Source organism: Kogia breviceps, chromosome 8 (genome assembly GCF_026419965.1).
Source record: "Kogia breviceps isolate mKogBre1 chromosome 8, mKogBre1 haplotype 1, whole genome shotgun sequence".
Classification (NCBI taxonomy): domain Eukaryota; kingdom Metazoa; phylum Chordata; class Mammalia; order Artiodactyla; family Physeteridae; genus Kogia; species Kogia breviceps.
In genome coordinates this window covers 42597382-42619280 of record NC_081317.1, presented here as the reverse complement: position 1 = coordinate 42619280, position 21899 = coordinate 42597382, and the positions used below count along the sequence as shown (strand labels likewise).

Genomic DNA, 21899 nt, shown 5'->3' with positions numbered 1-21899 from the left:
GGACACCTGGATTCCGGGGCCAGAGATCCACAGGCAGTGGGATCGCCCCGGCTTCCTGCTGGGTTCATAGTCCTCCCAGGGCCCTGATCAGGTGCCTCAGGCCAGTCTTGCCCCTCCAGAGCCAGGGCACAGTGCCCCCATCCCTGCCATTTTTTCTGTTGGTTAACATTTTTATTATCCAAGTATAACAGGCACGAATATTTAATGGGACTCAGGAAAGAGTGGCAAAACTGTCCTAACTTTATTTTTCTAAATCCGAGAGAATCACTAGAAGCTCTCCGGCCTGAGTTGATCCCGTCCAGCCTCCATGGACATCCCCAGAGCATGCCAAGTCCCCCCTCAACGTGAACAGGGCACAGGCCTCCATCATCCCCCCCACAGGAGGAAGCCCCCGTCTCTCTTCCAAGTCTGGGCACTTTCATGGAATGCAACTCCCCTGGGAAGCAACCCAGCTCATTCTCTCAATGGGTTGAGTACTTGTTAAAGGCCTCGGCCCTGAGACAGCCCCCCAAACACTAAAGGTTGTTACCCCAGAATGGGAGCCTGGCCACACTGTCTGTGCAGAGAAGGGAGATCATCTCTTCATTTTATCCCTTGTGCATCTGCTCCCACAAACAACTGCAGAATAATCTCTGCACTAAATTATTCAGACATTTTCCTGCCATATGTGGAAATACCATTCTGTAGTTTGCCTTTTTCCCTCAGACCTCTTTCTAATCAGTAAGTATAGATCCACTGTATCATTCTCAGTGGTCGCCTAGTACTTCCATTGTTTGGATGATCCTCATTTTACTTAGCACAGTCCCCCATTGATGGTGGCTTCTAGGCTTTCAGTGTTACGAGGAATGGCAGGGTGAACACGGCTGCATGCAACAAACACTCCCTCCTGCGCTTCTCCCTCAGGGCCGATGGGACAATCAGGAAGCCTGAGTTTGGAAAACCTAAGGGGGAGCAGGTGAAAGGAGTCTGCCGGAGCTTGGAGGGGACTGGCGGAAGAGGGAGATGGCAAAGCCACAGCATCTCAGCCTGCCCCACCAGGTAGAGCTTTAGCAGATTGTCCTGTGATGCTCAAGGCCTTCCTGGGAAAGAAGGGGGGAAGGCAGGGGTGATCCTGCTATTTTTACAAATGAAGACTCAGATAAAATGACTTTCTTCAAGGCAGTATGAAGGGTGAGCCTCAGGGACAAGGGGAAACCCAAGACCACGGCACTTCCTACTGGCGGGAGAGACCGGAGGTGGATTCATAAAACAGAAGAGCAAACTGAGGCTCAGAGAGGGGAGTGGACTCGCCCAGAGTGACACAGCAAGTGGGAAAGTGGAGGGCCAGACATAATGACCATTGTTTGTATGGCTTCTTCCCGGCCCTCTTCCTGGGCCCCCTCCCTGGTGGTCGGCCTGGCACACAACTTGTGCAAGGGCAGCTATCTTGGGAATGCCACAGTCCTCTGGTTTCTGGTCCACTGACCCTATCACTTCGCATGACATCCATACACTGCCGGTTCCTCTGCCTCCAAGCCTGGGTACAAGTCCTGGAGCCCAGATGAAGGCAGCAGCCACGTTCCCTGCCCGGGGACTGTGCCAGAGAAGGAAATGAGTTTTGTCTGGCACAACCGGCTCAGCCAGGCAAACCTCCATTTCCTTTCTGATGGGTGAAGAAGTTCCAGTTCTAAGAAGAAATTGGCCTCTAGGAATGTCCGAACTCCCGCCTCCTGGAAGAAACAGGAGGAGGGGAGCCTGGGAGTGTGGTGGAGACTTGGCAACACCTCGAACTCAGTCATCTTCTCATTTCCTCAACCTCTCCCCCATCCTCCCCACACACAGCTTCCCTCTGTCACCAGCAGCAAACGCTCCTGCCTGGGGAGGTTTTACTCATATATAAATACCTCCATGGGCACCCACCCGCCTGGGCACCACAGCCCTGCTTCCAAAGGACATCAGTGATTAGGCATCCAGGTCACATTCTCCCATGGAAAAGAGACGCTATACTGGGGAGAGGGGCTGGTGTCCACCAAATCCACACCCACGGCTACTGGGCTCTGTCTGCCTGGCTCAGGCATGGTTTGGGTCTCAGGTGAAGTGGGAGACTAAGGGCACTTCTCAAGGAAATGGCAACCCCAAGAGCCTGGCCCTGGCCCCCTTCCTCCCTGGCACCTTGGAGCCCACCAAGGCGGGGTTCAAGCCCCCCTCCATCACCAAGGCCACCAGTCCATCCAAACATCTTCACTCAGGGGAGGCAGGAAGGGGTGAGGAAGCAGCACTGTTGAGGTCCTGGGTGTCTCCAGAAGAGGAACGGTCACTTGCCCTGAGATCCATTCACCCATCTGCCACAGACACGTGCCCTAGAAGAGGAAAAAAGGAAGATCCCCAGCACACCTGGTGTGTGCATGTGTATATTGTGGGTAATGTGTGCACAGCAGTCTCTATGTACATCTCAGCACATGTGTTCACCCGCACTTTTAAAAATTTACTAATATTTGTAACATGTATAATGCTTATTATGAGCCAGTCTGAGTGCTTTATAAGATTAATTCACTTGACAACCCTATGAAAGAAGTACTGTTATCCCCATTATACAGATGAACAAACGGAGGCACAGAGAGGCTAAATCACTCACTCAAGGTCGTGGAACTAGGAAGAAGGAGCAACAGGATTTGAACCCAAGCATTCTGGCCTCTCCTAGGCACATGTCAGCATATATGCATCTGGGTGGATATGTGCATCTTTGGGGAGGGAAGGGTGCCCCACTTAACCTAGACCTTACAGCTTAGAAAGCCCTGTAAGGCAGCCCTATGTCCAAAGGAGTCTCCTGGCTGGAAAGTCAGCCACCTCTGCTCAAGCCTGAGGCCACTAGGGCTCCTTCCAGCAGTCACAGGGATGGGTGGAGACAGCCAGATGGCCCTGGTGGGGCTACAAGGCGCTGCCCTTCCTGCTCTGTTTCCCAACCAGTCCCACAGGCACAGCTCCATCCCAGCAGGGCCTGCAGCCCCCTCAACCTGGACGGCAGGAGTGACCTCTCCTGCACACTGGTTTCCTCCGGTCCATTACTTCCAGATGCCGATTCAATCGAAGCAGCATGTCAGAGGCTGCTGATGCCTGACCCCAGGGGCACTGCAGAGGAGGAGGAGCAGGTGGTGCCCAGGGTACTTACCGTCTCAAGTCCTTGGGTCACAGCTAAGACCCTTGAGAGCGTCTGGTTAAGTTTCCTGGGGCTGACAAGAAAGCTTATTTATCTAAGCTACCCTGTGAACACCTGTGTAAATGGCTCTGAGAACTATCTCAGAACCATGCTGGCGTTGGTGGAAAACAGCAGAATGTGGCCAGAGAACTGCTGGGGAAACTTCTACTCTGAAGTGGCACCAGCTGCTGCATAGTGAGTACCTGTGAGGTGTCAGTCATTGTGTTTCAGACACAGCATCCCTTTTAAGCCTCAAAAAGTCTCTACGTGTTATTACTCCCATTTTACAGATATGAATATGAGGCTCAGATGGGGAAATGGCTGATCCCAGTGAGGTGCGTGCACCCTGTGTGATCCCAGGCGGGGCTATGGAGCGTAGCCAGGTGAGGCACCACCTCCTCCCCGCACCCAACCCCCCAGCCTCCCCAGTGAGGCAGGCACAGGAGGCAGACCTCTGCTTTCCTCACATCCTCCCAGCAGGCAGCCCCAGTCACTGCCCTCCAGCTCTGGGAGAACCCAAACCCCTTGCATCAGAAGAGAAACCACCTGCCGTTACAAAGATAGGGTCATTTATTCACGTTATATTACTGGCTTTTAAAGGCAAAAATACAGTTCTGTTTTGAACACCAAGGTCAGACATTCCCCCACTTACAATGGTAAATACATACATTTGCATACACGGGAAATCGAAATACACAGCACAACAGGTCTCTAGGACGGGGACGCTCCCCTCCCAGCCGTGTGGGGTGCCCCACATCCAGCCCTCAGGTCAGCAGAGACCCTGCCCTGGCTGAGAGTCAGCACCAGCATTTCCTTTACCCTCTTATGCCACCTCTGCCCTCTGATCTTTCCCAAAGGCCACTTTACAGGGTCACCAGCAACAGAATGGACAGAAATAGAGAAAGTCACAGCACATGACAACTTCCAGGTGAAGGAAATGGTCCCTGAACCCTCAGCCCTGAACTCACCAGTGAGGAAACAGGACCTACAGCATCTCATGAACCAGGCAAGGTCCAGGCCTAACCCTGGGACCCCATTAGCGCACCGGAAGATCAGCAAATGGGGAAGAGGTGCAGCAGGATTTCCCTTGGTCCTGAGAATGAACCACATACTTGACTATTACAATGGAACATGAAAGAAAATGCAATAGGAAAACAAAAAAGAAAGAAAAGTCAGAATTTTGTTGTAAGAGTAAAGTAAGTAACAAACAGGTTACCACCCAGGATATTTGTCTCCTCTCTTCTAAGGCACTTTGGAAAAGTCAGGATCTGGGGATAGAAAAAGAGGCCTTCATTCTTTGCATTTCCCAAAACTCCCTGTCAGTACATTCCTGGCTTTATCAACATCACTGTTAAGGAGTAGGGAACTGACAGAAGGAATACTCTTTGCACAGCCCAGCTGCTTCTGCAGTGGAAAATAATTTGTAACCAATACAAAGGCTTCTGGAAAAAGAACCACGTTAGCATCTGAGATGCTCAAAGTGATAAAGGCACAGGTTCAGACTGGGGCCAGGCATCGGCTCAGCCTCCACACTGAGGGCTGGTTTCCAGGCGGCCACCAGCTGTAAGGTCCACCCTGGGGTTAGAAAGCTGAATTTTAAGCCCTCAGCCCAGGCTGGACCCAGCAAGGGCGCCCAGTGGCAGGAACTGCCTTGTGCATCTCACCCCAGGCAAGCTAAAACCTCTGGCAGCAGAGGTGGGCTTGGGGAAGACACCGCTTGGGTCAGCCTCCCTGAAGTGGGAGCACCTGCTAAAAACCTGAGGGGGAATGGGAGGCTTTGGGCACCAGAGTGGTCGTGGGGGACTGTGGGTGGGTTCAGCTGAATTTCTTTCTAGATCTCTAATTAAAAGGCACATTCACGCTGGAGAACGAATCGTCTGTTTGACCCTGAGTGCCACAGGCCAGTTTTAGGGAACAGGCAAGAGGCAAAGAACAAAAAGGGGGAGGGAGGGAAGAGAACGGCAGCAGAAGGGAAGAAGGAGGAGGAAGAAGGACAACTGGTCCTGTAAGGTGGGCCAGGCAGCGTGGCCATCAGAGCCCAGAAGGCAGCACCCAGGGGTCAGAGGGAGGCTTCCTCCTTCCGCCTTGGCTAAGGGCCAGTGAACAACCTCACGGCTGTCGTTTACAGCTCCACAGGGCACTGTAAACCTAGGGCACTAGCAGGAAGTCTTGGGGTCAGTCTGAGGAGGTGAGGGTTCCCTCGGCCCTGCCCACCAGGGGGAGGGGAGGGGAGGGAGGTGGAGAGGTCAGCCAGGCAGGCCGAGGCTTCTGTCTCCCCCAGGAGTCCAGCTCAGTAGTGCTGATGTGGAGGCCTAGCACTCATCAAGGGGCCCAAAGATGACTCTGCTCTTCAGAAAACCTGGCCTGCCAGCTACATCAGAGGCCCACGTGTGGCCACTACAGCATACATCATTTTTTCCCTTAAAAAATGCTCAGTCCCCTCCCCACATTTAAAACACCACAATGAAAATACATGGGAAATTCAAGTTTATATAGCATGCTCAGAAAAATAAATTGCCATGACTAAACACTATGCAATTCTGGATCAACACAAAATCAGTCTAGCTCGTAATTAGAACCTGATTTGTTCTTTCTTTAAAATACTACAAACTGCTATTAAAAAAAAAGGATATACATTCAGAAATCAGACAATCTGGAGAAAGGCCACTGAATGTGAGAACACCCAAGGCTTTTGCTCTGGTGGCTAAAGTCGCCTTGGAATTCACACGTTAGCAGGGCGAAAGGTCCAAGGCTCAAGTTTTAAAATTCTTTTGCTAAGGAAAGACGCACACACACACACACACACACACACACACACACACACAGTGATTGTAACAGTTGCATACCACGGAAAGAAGATGGGGAGAAGGGGGTAAAATGAGAATGGTTGAAATCGTGTGTTTTTCTGTTATAATGTGACACCGAAAAAACATCACACCAATCCAATTTCAGCAGCACTCTCCAATTTTTCATAAAGTAATAATACCACAATTTAAAGCGAAATTCTTACCTATATCACAACAGATTAGCAGTTTTTCGCAGGGAATGAGTCCCACAGTCACCAAATTTGGGGCTGTGTATAGCTCTGATTCTTTGGGGTGACACTGTGAACATGTTGAGAACCCCCCAAAGGCTGACAGCTGCTATGCTTACATACACCTCGTGGGGCTAAGAAGTCACATGCCAAGCCAAGTTGGGGGCAAAATATCCCACTTGTCCTGGTCATCTGCAAAGGCGTCTGAATGATAAGCCGAGAGGGTCTATCACTCTGATTGGTAAGAATGAGAGGGACCAGCCCAGCAGATTGGCAGAGACACACAGCAGAGGTCCCTGGCCATTTTCAGGTCTCTTATCAATGCACCAAAATGCTAGCTAGGTGTCCCGATGTCCACTGTGATTTTGGTATACAACGGGTATCTCTGCACGTCCAACACCAGGTAAGTGAGTGTGTTCAAACCGTCCGAGAGCATTGTCTCCTTTGTGTGTGCAATTCGGTCAAACCTACAAGGAACAAACGGGCAAAGGGTTGAAGCCAAAACACAAATCTTAAAAAAAAAACCCAACAACAACAACTTTAAACATTTGTACTTTTTGGCCCCTCCTCCCCCCTCCTACTCCAATCCTGCCCTGTGGATTGAAACCTCAAGGCACGAAGCCCATTCCAGAGCTTCATGCTTACAGCCTGCCCCACCTGAAAGGGGAAAGAAGGACACAGACACAGGGGAGAGAATAAAACACAGAACACACCTCTGAGGATTAGGTTCATTTTTCTTGTCTCTTGAGTGGCGGATCATCCGACACTTGCCGATCACAGCATTTGGGCGAGATACAGACATGCCTTTAAAAGCTAATCTGTAAGGCGTAAAGAGACAAAGTCTTCATTACAGAGCTTCCATAAAGCTCGGGTCCCACAATCCCAGCTGCAAGACTCTTGTCCTGTCCACCATCCTGTCAGCTGGTCTCACCCAGCCCACACCCCAGCCCAGTGTACAGGCAGTGCTTAAAACTCACATGCCTGTCCCATGACATTTTACCACTGGTTCTAGATCGTGTTGGTGACCACCCGGTGCCAAGCACTGGGGGTGTCTGCCCTCACGGACTTTATAACGTGGGTGCTCAGAACATAGGGGCATCGGTGCCAGTACGGAGGGGACGAGGGAAGGGTGGGGGTGCGCACAACAGAGGGAGAAGCAACCAACTCTACCTGAGCAAGACTAGGCAGAGCCAAATCTTGAAGATGAGTGGGTGCTTGCCAGAGCACTTCGGGCAGTTAGGACAGCACAGGCAAAGGCAGGGAGGTGAGAGCAAGCACAGTGCCCTCAAGGAGTACCACAAGCTTCTGGAGACTGGTGAACAGGGTCTGGGGTAGGAAGTGGCCATAGATGAAGCCGGAAAGAAGGGCAAAGACTACATCATGGAGGCCTTCTTAGAGCCTTTAGCATCCCCAAGAACAGTGCCAGTGTCAGAAAGGGATATAACACAGTCATACCTTGGTATCCGCGGGGGACTGGTTCCAGGACAACACCCCCCCTTTCACAGTGGATGCTCAAGTCCCTTATATAAAATGGTGTAGCATTTGCATATAACTTATGCACATCCTCATCCTCCCATATACTTTTCTTTAAGCCTTATTTATTTATTTAATTTTTATTGCTGTATAGCCCCCATATACTTTAAATCACCTCTAGATTACTTATAATACCTAACACAGGGACTTACCTGGTGGCGCAGTGGTTAAGAATGTGCCTGGCAATGCAGAGGGCACGGGTTCGAGCCCTGGTCCGGGAAGATCCCACATGCCGCGGAGCAACTAAGCCCGTGAGCCACAACTACTGAGCCCACGTGCCACAACTACTGAAGTCTGCGCACCTAGAGCCCGTGCTCCACAACAAGAGAAGCCACCACAATGAGAAGCCCACGCACCACAACCAAGAGTAGCCCCTGCTCGCTGCAACTAGAGAAAGCCAGCGTGTGGCAACAAAGACCCAACGCAGCCAAAAATAAATAAATTTAATTAATTAAAAAGAAAACCTAATACTATGTAAATGGTATGTAGCTAGCTGTAAATACACTGTAAATGTCATGTGAATAGTCGACCGTGCACAACGAATTCAAGTTTTGCTTTTTAAAACTTTCTGGAATCTTTTCTCCCGAATATATATTTTCGATTGAAGGTTGGTTGAATCTGTGGATGTGGAATCCGCAGATATGGAGAGGTGACTGTATACCGTGTTTCCCAAAGGTTTTTGGCCAAAGGGAAGTCTCTCTGATAAGCAGTATCAGAATGGAGAGCTGGGAACAAGACTAGAGGCAGCCAGAACGGGGTGCAAGATTCTGTGTAGGTTCTGGGGGAGAAAGGAATGAGGACCAAAACCAAAGCCTTGACAGCAGGAATACAAAAGTAAGCTAAGAGGCAGGAATGGCGGGTCCTACTAGATGACTTCAAGGTTCCCAGCCTGGCCTCCCTCAGTGCTGAGCTAGTGCCTGGCAACAGCAAGTCGGTACACAATAGGAGTTAGGTTCCTTATCTTTCAGGAAAGCTGCTCCAGGGGAGGAGCAAGACAGGGGATTGAGAGGTAGAAACTACTATGTATGAAATAAATAAGCTACAAGGATATACTGTACAGCACAGGGAATATAGCCAATATTTTACAGGAACTATACATGGAGTTTAACCTTTAAAAATTGTGGGGCTTCCCTGGTGGCGCAGTGGTTGAGAATCCGCCTGCCGATGCAGGGGACACGGGTTCGTGTCCCGGTCCGGGAGGATCCCATATGCCGCGGAGCGGCTGGGCCCATGAGCCATGGCCGCTGAGCCTGTGCGTCTGGAGCCTGTGCCCCGCAACGGGAGAGGCCACAACAGTGAGAGGCCCGCATACCGCAAAAAAAAAAAAAAAAAAAATTGTGAATCACTATGGTACACCTGAAACATATACACTGTACATCAACTATACCTCAACTTAAAAAATAAAAAAAATTGAAAAAGGAAGAAAAGAAAGCTCCCCCTCAGACCACTTATCCTTCTAGTCCCTCCACCCTCGGGAGTCCGTCCTCGGGGCTCGCTCCTGCCAACCTTTCTGATAACTCAGGTCTGTGCACGGCAGCCCTGTACACCATCATACGGGCCCAGCTGCCCAAGTGTGGCGCTGTGAAAGCAGGTTTGTTTCTGTCTGGACTCCCTGCTCAGGGCTTCACTGTCCTCCTCCCCACTGGGCCTTCCGCTCTGCATACTGATAACAAATCTGGACACTCTAAAACGTAAGTTTTCTTCAAGGCCTGTATTAAAGACTTGGGTTGATGTCAAGTTCCCACACGAAGCTAACCTTAACTGACTTTGGGTGCTGTTCTGACAGACACCTTCCGTTAATTATCAAATTAACGTACTGCAACTCAGAAAGGCATGAGGGTGTATTCTGATATCAAACTCAGTGACAAGTTCAGACTGGCTCCCAGAGGGAGAAGGTGCTTTCTGCCTGCAGCCAGCAGGGCTGGAAATTCCATTGCCAGGCAGAAGTGAGCAGAATGTAGTTTTAAATGCCACGGACAAATGGTTTTTTACCATCTGTGATGACAACTCACATGATTAGGGTTTACCAGCTTACAAAGAGGCCCAGGGTGTAGACGGCCACATAGCATGAGTCAAAGTAAACTCGCCCCTTCACATAGTTCTTATTTTACATTTTCCAAAAGGGTAATGCAAAAATCACAGAAGCTACTTTTCCTAAAGACACTTTTTCAATTTCTTTTGGCTGCGTTGGGTTTTCATTGCTGGGCGCGGGCTTTCTGTAGTTGCGGAGAGCGGGGGCTACTCTTTGTTGAGTAGTGGTGCGCGGGCTTCTCATTGCGGTGGCTTCTCTTGTTGTGGAGCATGGGCTCTAGGCACGCGGGCTTCAGTAGTTGTGGTGCGTGGGCTCTAGAGCGCAGGCTCAGTAGTTGTGGCACACGGGCTTAGTTGCTCCGCGGCATGTGGGATCTTCCTGGACCAGGGCTTGAACCCACGTTCCCTGCATTGGCAGGCGGATTCTTAACCACTGTGCCACCAGGGAAGTCCCACCTAAAGACACTCTTTATCACCTACAGCACCTACAGCAGGGCACACCTAAGAATTTGGGCTGGGTGGGAACTGCATTCCTTCCGAGGGTCAATCCTTGCAGAATAACCAAGCACTGGTAGAGAGACCAGAAGTGAAGGGAGACACGGAAGAAAGAGAACTAATTCGTGACCATTACCTGTTAAAAATGTCATCATCTTCACCTCCCCAGCCCCAGTAGTTATTAGGAAATCCATTGATGGTGAGAAACTGTTGTTTACTTAGAGCAGAGACACCTCCAAAATACTGCACATAAGGTAGGCTGGGAGAAAAAAACAAAAAACAAAACACACACACACACACACACACACACACACACACACACACACACACACACACATGACCAGTGGTTAGTAAGTTTTGACTTTTTGAAATAAAGCTTGCTCAAAATATAAATACTTCTAAAGTTATTTTTATTCTCTGGAACTTTTAAATTAGGGATTTATGCAGGTTCTCTTTGTTTGTTTTGTTTTCAGATCAGACTCAAGATTATCTTAGAGAAGACACAGATACCAAAAAGTAGAATCTTGCTCTTTCTAAGAACATTGTGTTGCCCCTGTGTTTATCTAGAAAATCAGTCTGTGACAAGAACATAAGCCCAGTTCTGTTGCACCACTCAGGAACCTGCTTCCCATGTGTCTTGCTTGCTCCTGCACAGGAAATCTTTGTCCAGAAGGTCCTAGAAACTGCGACTGCTTTAGAGTCTCCTGTGCCCACCCTGCCAACCCCCCCTTTCCACCCCCAGCCCATCTACAGTCTAGCTTTCATTCTTCCAGAGATATACTGGCTTCAATACTGACCCCAACAGTCAAGACAGCATTTCTGAAAATTTGCTAAAATAAAATTTTCTTGGAAAATTCTACCATATCCTGACTTAGCAAAATGTCTAATGGTGAATCTATTTTGACACATTTTCAAGGAGTAGGGCATCTGGGCTCTCATCCTTCCAAACCTTTTTGTATTTCAATATTTTAGTGCTTATGAATTGTGGACTCTGGAGGGATGCAGAGGAAGAACTGATGAGAAATGTTAAGAATCTGGACATGCCTAGAGGCCAAGCAAAGGCTTTCCTGTGGGTCTTTTAAAGGTTGCGGTTTTGTGACAAACCTGTGTGTAGCTCCAAACCACACTTGGGCTCTTAGTGTAATCCAAAGAGAACAAAACCCATCACACAAATGAAGGAAAACTCTAACTCAGACTTTGAGGGGGAACTCCGCCAAACCATAGAGAACATATGAAAAAAGGATGCAATTATTATTTTCAAATACATTCCGGAATTCTGACTGCAAGCATACACAAGCAAAGATCCCTGGGGGCCTGCTTTAACGAATCAAAAATAATCTACTTGTAACTAGGTGTCATCATTTAAGTGCCAAGTCATCCCCCTTCGGCATACTGCACATTACAGTCTGCACTTGCAATGTGAGGGTTTGAACCAGAGGTAGCCGGGCCATTAAGGCTTCTTCATAATCAGTGTTCTTATAGAAATGGACTCTTAGCCACTTCAAGGGGCAAGTATATGCTATTTTGACAAGATTTGGTTTTGTTGTCTCTGCTGCTTTCTTTTACCTACCTGCCCTGTCTCCCAAGCCTAACTAGTTCTGGGTAGAACAAACACGGTGCTGTGGTAAAGAATTAGGTAAGCACCACCGCGCTTCAAGGGAGGAACTCAGAGGAACTGGTGTATCTCAAAGAGAAGAAGATACACAAACAGGAAGAGAGAGGGGGAAGATAGGAAGGTACAGAGTGTCGTTTGTAGTCAAATTTCCCCCCTTTAAGACAGTAAGTTTATGGTCTAAATGCCTTTAATTTGGGGGAAAGACTTCAGAGCACCCCTACATTCATCTCACAGCCCTCATGCTCCCAGCAAGGGAGGACAGAAAGAAATGATGAGAATAAATGAGTCTGAAAGAAGCTGCTGTATCTAAACCAAGGCATTGCTGGGCGGCAGAGGCCCGCCACACTGCTGGTGTCAGCCGAGGCCAGGGATGCCTAGCGCACGGGTACCCGCAGCGCAGCTTCCCAGAGCTCCCGTGTTGACTCAGAACAGTGAGGGAGAGCGCAGGGTTCCCAACTGATAGGCGACTTAAAACAATTTTATATTGATACAAACATGGCTAAATTATGGAACAAAATGCAAATTTCTTTTTTAAGATTAAAAAAAGGCGGGGGGCTTCCCTGGTGGCGCAGTGGTTGAGAGTCCACCTGCCGATGCAGGGGACACGGGTTCGTGCCCCGGTCCGGGAAGATCCCACATGCCGCGGGGCGGCTGGGCCCGTGAGCCATGGCCGCTGGGCCTGCGCGTCCGGAGCCTGTGCTCCGCAACGGGAGAGGCCACAACAGTGAGAGGCCCATGTCCCGCAAAAAAATAAAAATAAATGGACTACCAGGCTATTTTCCACCTGTCACAATGTGCTTTAGAAAACACTGCTGCTCCTGGGGACAGGCTTCAGCCGGCTTCCTCACAAGAGGCATTTAGGGGGAGAAGTTTGAGCCCAGGTGTTTGAGCAGAAGCCTGTGCTTTGCAGGGACAAAGAACTGTGTTCCTTCTTAAAGTGCCAAGGAACATCTACTGAAGTATCCAAGCCCAAGAATTTACTGGGGGAAGATGAAGATGATTCCAATTTGTTTCCCAAACTGTGTGGGGAAGGGGAGAGAAGAAAGTGAGGTAATACAGCTGCTGTTTGGAGCCTAAAGACGACCACCACCCCAAATATAAAAACTCTTCTTGCCTGGATGTGCAGAGGTATAGGTGTTTCTGGACTCCATTCTCCTCCTTGAACAATAACTAAGTATGGGCTTAAAAAGCACCCAGTTCTCAGAGGAGGAATTCTCCTCCAGAGCCTAAGAGGCACTACTCCTGGGCTGGAGGAATTGCGTTCCCTAGTTGTCACATAAGAGACAAGTATGTTTTCTGCAGATTCCGGTGAACATCTCTTACCTAAATCCAAACTTATCCATTGCTACAGAAATGTGCCGTGGCTGTGAAAAACACCTGTAGGTGTTATGGTCGTTCATTGGAATGAGGTCCACGTCACTAAACACAAAGCAGTTGTAGTCATAGTCCTTCAAGGCCTCTTTAAAGCCAACGTTGAGGAGCTTCGCACGGTTGAACATGGATTCTCCAGCCTGGTGCAGAAACAAAAAAAGTGATATCAGATCCTATGAGGCGTTTGAGCAGAACACTCATGGGGACTGGTGACTTGTCCACTCCACGTGGTCATTAGACCATTCTTGGGCCTCATTTTCTGCCCTCACTTTACAACTCAATACTGAATGGCATCCCCTGAATCAGCAATCCCACTTCTAGAAGTTATCCTGTAGGACTTGCAAGTGTGCAAATGACAGGTGAACGTGTTCAGTCTGTCCATCACACGTTCACCAAAACAAAAGATTGCAAGCAATGACGTAAGCATGACCAGGAAACTGCTTAAATAAACCATGGTACAGCCATACAATGGAATAGAGCTGTTTAAAAAAAAATAAGGAGGCTCTAAAAGGAAATGATCGTCAAGATGGTATTGTTACGTGAAAGGCATTTAAAGATACGTGTCATTTATTCATATAGTATATATAAGCTAATTGCAGGTCACTCGGGTAACTGGCGACCAAGGGACTTTTTCACTTCTACCTGCTTTGTGTGGTTGACTATGGTTTGATCACCACATTGTGTGCCTTCCAGGTGTTTGTCACTAAACTAAGTAGCAGAGAAATACGGCAAACCCAAATCAATCTCTGCCCTCATGGCGCCCAAAGTGTAGGGTGGGGAGCACAGTGGTCCTCGGCACGACAGACACAGTGTGTATGAGCGAGGAGGACACCTGCTTCAGGATGCCAACCATCGGGTCCCCCAGAATCAAGTGTGTTGGTGCAAAGGTACTTCACATTTTATTTACTTCTCGTTTATTTCCAGTCTCCCCCCACTAGAACATAAGGTCAATGAAGGCTGGAATTTTTTACTTTTTATTCACCCACTGCCTAGAATACTGCCTGGCATATAATAAGATCTCAGTAAATAACCACTGGATGGATGGATGGATGGATGGATGGATGGATGGATGGATGGATGAGTAGACCAACAGATGGGCTTCAACATACAATGGCAGATGGCAATCCTCTTGGGAGACTCCGACCTAAGGGGCCCCTCAGGGTCACCACCATGGGTCTGTGCTCTTACCAATCACCAATTCTCATGACCCCAGGTTAGTATGGATGGTAACAGCATCGACACAGCCACCCTTACACTTAGTTCACAAGCCCTTCCATATCCATGCTCTCATCCTGGCCAGAATTCTCCCAACGTTGCCATGAAGAAACTAAGGCCACATAAATGACACAGCTGGTGCTGGAGCCCAACACCCTGGAATCCTCACTGAGTGCTCTTTCCCAATATCTCTTGGGATCAACAAGATCAGGGCCCTCTACTTTGGGGAAAAAATGTGCCCCAGAAGGGCCTGCAGTAGCTATACAGTCTCAAAGGTAGAATGCTGAATATCCTCTCTCCAGGACTCCACCAGGCTGCCTGCCTGTGTGAGTACGGAGAGCACAGACGGTGCCACAGCCCCCTGTCTCAGAAGGGTGACTCAGGGAAACAAACCACTTGAAAAGACAGGTACCAGAAAGTCAGAAAAAGCAGCCCAGAAGAGTAAATGAAATATCTTACACAAGAGCTCCTTTCTTCAGTCTGTGACAAAGCTTTTTCACCATGCGTGGTAAAGGGAGAAGCCTGTGCCCTGTGGCACTCAGGGTGTTCTTTGGCTGTCTCACCAGTTAAGAATCATTTAGAATTCTGCCTTCAGCTAATTCTGTGTAAGTCATGAGGTCAAACAACAACAACAACAAAAACAGCCAACATTTAGGAAGTGCATATGAAGAATATGAAGTTGTTGAAATTATTACAATAATACATTGCTAATATTCTCTGGGGGATATGATACACCAGGCACAGGTAAGTACTTTTCAAGCATGGTGCATCATTTAATCATCTCAACAATCTTGTAACAACCTTCATCCCAAATCAGATTAACTTCATTCCTCCCACACCCTTCTACCTCCCAGTGATGGGAGAAAGGCCTGTACCATCTTCCTCCTCCAGCCCCATAAAGACCCTAAAAGAGATAGCTTTCTCTAACATTGTGAGATAAAATTCAGCCCCATTGAACATTTTTCCAACAAGTGAAAAGGCGATGTTCCAACAAAGCCTTTTCCCAGCCGTGTAGTAGGCCCCCAAGGGTGGCTGCCCAATGCTCCCTTCTCTTGGTCCACTACCCAGTAACAAGAGCAGCGTGTTGGTGGCCATGTCTGAACTACAGAACCTGGCCTAGTGGCCACGACTGTTTGATCTAAGCAGATGCCTGACTGAGACTACACTAAGCATTCTCCTCTCTCAGGAACTAGAAATATGGAACCATGAGTGGGCACCTCTGGTGCCAAGCCCCAAGACCAGTGGAAGCCTGGAGGAGAAACCCAAGGAGCAGACCTGTTCTACCCCTTTCCACGTATGTGGCATAACAGCTCCTTCAACTCAATAAGGTGTTGCAGAGTCTGGCCCACACTTACAACTAGTGAGGCAGTTTTCCAAAATACCCAAAACTACACATCATTCCTTCCATCCTCCCTCTCAGCCTAGCCTCACCTGTGTGATCCTGGGAGCTGGAAAGGGCAGGGTACACTTTTGCAGGTGTACCTACCAGGGCCCCTAGGAACACCAGAGCAGCAGAATGGTAGATGAGGAAAGTGTGTGTGTGTGTGTGTGTGTGTGTGTGTGTGTGTGTGTGTGTGTGTGTGTGTGTGTGTGTGTGTGTGTGTGTGTGTGTACGTTTCTCTTCCTCCCCTGGGATTACAGAAAAGTCAGTTCTAGGCTTCTTTGGATGAAATGGTACAACACCTTGGGTAACTTTCTGGATAAGAAAGGCCCTGGGCAGTCTGCCAATCACCACGATTAACAGGAGGTTCTCGTTCCTCTCCAGGGAATGGGAAGACACCCAGCTCTCATTCCTGCCCCTCTTCATCGGGCACATTCATCCAGTGCATCCACTACTTTATTCACTCAGGGAAACACTGGTCAAGCACCTACTGCCTGGCAAAGCCAATACACAACCGTGACAGACACATGCACTTTTATCCCAGAAATGCCAGCTTCTTCACTTATTAGCTATATGACTTTGGGCAAATCACAGTACTAGGCCTCCATTTCCTCATTTGGGCACAGGGGTGAAAACAGATGAGTTGTGTTCGAAGGGACAATGCATGAAAAGGCTTTAGCACACTGCCTGGCAATGAACGAATGGCAGCTACTCTCATTATCACAGGAGTAGGTTTTCCCATCCATCTTGAACAGTCAGACCTTTCCAGATCCAACCTGGAGACTCCTCCTTCTCTTATGTTTGTATGTGTCCCTCCTAATCAGCTTCAAGATTCCTCCCAAATCCTGCTTCTCTGATGGAGGAAGGGGTTTTTAAAAAGGATTAAGGCTCAAGTGAGTTAGCCTGTGGCTCATATGATCAGGACCTCTATAGCAGCAGAAAAAAGTCAGAGAGACCTTGAGAGATGTGTGATTAGCTTGAAAGTCATACTTGGCATAGAGAAGCTGGTGCACTGGGAACAGGTGTCTCTCTGAAAGGCCAAGCTTTTTAAGTGCAGGCTTCATCTTACATTGATAGACAAGAGTTAGTTATACTTATCCATTCCTTCTAGGGCAACTGGCCCCTCTTAACAGAGGGAGAGAACAGGGAGAAAGAAGAAAGGCCAAAAAACAATATGACATTCCCACAGCTGGACAGGGCAACTGTCTCACTGACCAAAGCCCGCAGAAAAGCCTGTAAACTGTTTATGACGGGGCATACAATCCTGACAGTGGGTGTATCAGTCAAGCGAAGCCAACAACGATCAATCCAGAGAGGACAGAAGCCTGGGCCTGGTCAGGCATGCTGGCCTGGGGTAGAGGGAGGAGATGTGAGGTGGGAAGCCTGGCAGAGTCTACACCCTTAGACACTTCACACAGCAAAACCAGTGCCCTTCTGGTAGATCTGAGCGGCAGGGACAAATGTCTTAAAAAGCATCAGATGGGGCTTCCCTGGTGGCGCAGTGGTTAAGAATCTGCCTGTCAATGCAGGGGACAGGGGTTCGAGCCCTGGTCCGGGAAGATCCACATGCCACGGGGCAACGAAGCCCATGAGCCACAACTACTGAGCCTGCGTTCTGGAGCCCATGAGCCACAACTACTGAAGCCCACGTGCCTAGAGCCCATGCTCCGCAACAAGGGAAGCCACCACAATGAGAAGCCCACTCACCACAGTGAAGAGTAGCCCCCACTTGCTGCAACTAGAGAAAGCTCGCATGCAGCAACGAAGACCCAACGAAGCCAAAAATAAGTATATAAATTTATTTTTTTTAAAAAAAAGCATCAGATGGCTCTCTGGGGCATTAAAACCTTTTTCTAGAGCCCTCATTTGTACTAAACATAAGGGAAGGCAAGTAGTATGTCCACTGAAAACAGAATCCTCATACACTGCTGTTGGGAATATAAAATGGTGCCACCATCTTGGAAAACAGTCTGGAGTTCCTCAGATGGATAAACAAAGAGTCACCATACGATCCAGCAATTCTACTCCTAAGTACATACCCAAGAGAAATGAAAACACATCCACAAAAAAATTTTAAACACCATGCTAAATGAAAGAAACCAGTCACAAAGGATCACATATAAGATTCCATTTATATGAAATGTCCACAATAGGCAAATCCATAGAGACAGAATGTAGATTAGTGGCTACTAGGGCTGGAAGGAATGGAGGAATTGGTAGCTAAGAAGTACAGGATTTTTTTTTTTTTTTTTGGCTTAATGAAAATGTTCTAAAACGGATTGTGGTGACAGATGCACAACTCTGAGTATACTAAAAAGCCACTGAATTATATACTTTAAATAGGTAAATTGTATGGTATGTGATTATATCTCAATTAAGTGATTATCAAAAAAGAAAGAAATGAAAAGCCAGCTCCAGAGACAGGAGAGGACCAGAGGGTCCTGTTTCTCCCTCTTTCTCATATATCATTCTTGTCATTTATTGGGTGTCTAGTCCATGCTTAGCAGTAGGGATACAGAAAAAGAAAAAAGACACAGGCCTTGCTTTTGAGGAGTTCCAAGTTAAACAGGCAATTGTTATGGGGCGATGAGCTCTTTAGGGTGGACAGTTACCCAGGAGGGAAGAGAAGGAGCTCTGGAGCCCGGCACATATGGAGAAGTGGAGGTGAAAACACAAACCCAATTCTAGAAAATCAGAGAAGGCCTCGAAGAAGTTAGCCAAGTTTCGTTGGGAGGCATGAGAAGAATATTCCTAGAAGAGCGAGCAGCATTTGTAAAGGCTGTGAGGAAAAGAGAGCATTCAAGGAACTACAAGAAATACAGACTGGGAAAGCCAGAATAAGACATGAAGGTGGATGTGGACCAAAACATGGTCGGGGAGAGGGAGGCTGGGAACTCTGCTAAAATACTCAAGGTTTCATCTTTTATTCAGGAGCCCTTGAGGTTTTAAATAAGAATTATGCTTTGTGCGTCAAGGAGGGATTTGTGCCCTAACTCCCCAAATGAGGGCAGCAAGACCAGTTTGGAAGCTGTTGCATGATTCATGTGAGAAACATCGGAGACGAGGCAATGGCATTGAGCAAGCAGAGAAGACCTCCCCGGAAGGGCTAAGGCAAGGATTACACTTCCCCATTTCATGCCTCACCTGCTCCCTCGGCCTGTGTACTGCACCTGCAAGCAGCCCTTGTGGGGCTTTCAGGAAAGGTACCAGAATCTGGTCTAATCCCTAGGCAAATCCTGTGGTTAAGGCAAGAGCAGCCTTTCCCTGATTGCAACAGGGGACAGATGACCAGCTACAGAAAACCACAGCCCCAACTGTCCAAGTTCTAACAGTCTCTAGAAGATCCACCAAACCACCCTGGCTTCCCTGGATGTCAGGCCCCAGTGTGTACACCAGCACACATATCCCCCGACCATGATGGCTTGGGGGCTGACTATACCTGGCCCCTCCTCCACCAAGAGACACAGCAGCAGTGAGGTTGGAAACATCAACCGGAAGCCCAGAGTCTCAAAGAATCAGAATTTCTATGTGATGGGAGAGACAATTTTGCTCTGTACACATGCCCTGCCCATCACAAAGCCACCCCCGCAATACTGACAGTAACCCACAGGCTCTCAAGCCCACAGATCCAGAGGCAGGTCTGCAGGCAGTGCAAATGTTTGCAGAAATACCCTCTTTCATGCTTTTCTGTGCCCACTGAGACGCCAAAAGGAAAGACCTAGGCCAAATGGGTGGTAGGAAAGCAGAGGAAGCTCTGGCTGGGCAGTCCTGTGGCAGGACTGACCTGCAGGCCTTGGGATGGTAGACAGGCTGGCTGAGAGGTGATCTCCAGAGAATTACTGGGATTATACAAATGCTGAGTTTGTGGAGGGCAAATATCTACTCACCCGTGATTTCACAACAGTTGGGTCTCTGGCTTTGAACCATAATAATATGGTAGCCCTGAGCTTGGACAGGGCCCTCAGTAAAACCTGATCTGAGACTTAAGCTCTTCTCCCAGCAAGTGAAGGAAACGGGCCCTTTCAGGTTCAGGGTGCTGAGGGGGTGGTTCTCTGTTTGCCCAAGTAATTAGTCACAAGAGTGAGCACATCCTTGGCCTCTCCTGGACTAGAACACACGTCAGAGCCATAAGGTACCTTCAGAGAGAACTGAACTAATAGAACAGCTTAGCAGCGATTCTGGGCAAGGTAAACACAGAGAACAGTTTAAAAACCCCAGCTCAACAGCAGCCACAGCAGGATGCCTGCCTCTCTCCCAGGGCCCAAGGCACTGAGACGATATTTCCTGCAGAAAAAAAGTTAGAAAATAAAGGCTTCCTTTTCAGAAAGCAATTTGGCCACTTATGTTACAAACCAGAAAAATGTTTAAACCATTTCTGAACCCATAGCCTCATATCTAAAATCTAGCCTGGGGAAATGAATCTAAATGTGGAAGAAGCAAACACAGAATAAGCTGCAGACTGAAAGATGTTCATTACAGTGTTATTAACACTAGTGAGAAAGTGGAAATTATCTAAATGTCTTCTAATATAGGAATGTCTATGTTAATTATGGTAGCACTACATGTTCCATTACTATGAAGGCATGGAAAGTGATGATTATGAAGACTATGAAATAACATGGGAAGATGCTGATGATATAGAATTTAAGAAAAAAAGCAAGATACAAAAGTATATACACATACAGTCTGAGCACAACTGTGGCTTGATTTTAAGGCAAAGTCTCTTCGACCTCTGCACAACAGGCTGGCTCCCACCAGCCTCAGCATTTCTGAGTGAGCCCACAGAGGCTGTGGCCTTGCCCGGGAGACCCCAGGGCTCGAGACGGCACACTCTCAGGATTAGTTACACAGCTTCCCCCTGACCGCAGGGCCTGGGCTCTGGGTTGGATTTGGGGGCACGTGGACATTACCAGGGTGGCAGCAGTGGTGGCAGCAGCAGCAGTCACAGCAGTAGTTAGGTCGGCATTCCTCTCTTTCTTTCTCTCTCTAGGAGGTGAAGGGCACAGAAGAGGAAGTAGGTGGAGAGCAAGAAGCAGATCAGAGAGGAGGTCCTCCTTCAGCTTGCTTTGCTACAAACAGGATTAACAAATAAAAGCAAAAGGCCCCCACTAGAAGGAAAAAAAAAGAAAAAGAAAAAAGAGACAAACATGGCTGCAAGGGAGAGATGTAAGGAGGAGAGGCAAAAGTCCAGGCTGTGACCACCCTTGTTCCAGGGCAAAGGCAAATTCCTAATAAGCTGTCGTTCCCTGCCACGAAGTCAATGGTGAACAGAGAAAATGACATTTCCCAGAACAATGCCCAGGGAGGCAATTCCCCAGCTCTGCGAGTACTTGTAAGTGCTTCTACACATTCCCCGGGAGACTGGAGCGAGCCACATGACAGAGAGAGGGGAAAACACACAGCAAAGGAAACGACCAGTCACTGGGGCAGCACGCAGGCAGTGGTAGGGTACAGATATCCTCAGCAGGGGGTGCTACATTACAGGACTGGCCTCACCCCTCCCGAGCCCCACTCCTGCACACATCAATCTAGGTGCTGCCAGCTCGGGCAGGAAATGGAAGGCAGGGCGGGGTGATGGTAAATAGACACAGTCAAGATGAAACCAAACCGGGGGGGCCTCAGGACCAGGCAGCTGTCCTCACGGGCCTGCTTCCCTCTAATTCGTCTTGGCCTCATTTAGGAACCAGCTGCCTGGCCCAGTGACAGAGGTAAGCTGCTGAGGGGTGGTGACAGATGCTCACTGAGCGTGCAAAGGGTGGTCTCCAAACCTGCCCACACTTGCTCTCAGACAAGTAGCCTAGAATCCACCTCACGACTGCGCGCAGATGAAAAGGAAGAGGGAAAAAATTCCAAAGCTAGACGGAGACTCCTCAGGTGCGAGCTGGGGCCCCCTTTCAGGCCACGTTTTACCTGTAAGCATGACAATTGGGCAAGCCTTCCAGGAGGTTCTGAGGCTGCTACTCCAAAGCTGCTGCCCCCCTCTCGTGACCCAGTGGCACTCATGGGGGCATTGCCAAGTGGATGTGGAGCTGTTCCCCAGTGAGGGAAA

At 48.6% G+C, this 21899-nt stretch overlaps 1 protein-coding gene across 5 annotated transcripts in view; it reads right to left on the bottom strand.

The window, feature by feature from the left end:
• Positions 1-3727: 3727 nt before the first annotated feature.
• The window catches only part of B4GALT1 (beta-1,4-galactosyltransferase 1), a 49803-nt gene continuing 31631 nt past the window's right edge, over positions 3728-21899 (bottom strand). For 2 of the 5 annotated variants that reach the window (XM_059072790.2, XM_067041367.1), the window contains 4 exons: positions 13207-13394; positions 10405-10527; positions 6923-7027; positions 3728-6676 (listed from right to left, as the gene is read on the bottom strand). In XM_059072790.2, the coding sequence (XP_058928773.1) occupies positions 6544-6676; positions 6923-7027; positions 10405-10527; positions 13207-13394 (549 nt within the window). In that variant the 3' untranslated portion in view covers positions 3728-6543. Of the gene's footprint in view, positions 6677-6922; positions 7028-10404; positions 10528-13202; positions 13395-20760; positions 20920-21899 lie in introns of those variants that run through there. The other 3 variants (XR_010841954.1, XM_059072789.2, XM_067041368.1) reach the window with 3 other exon arrangements.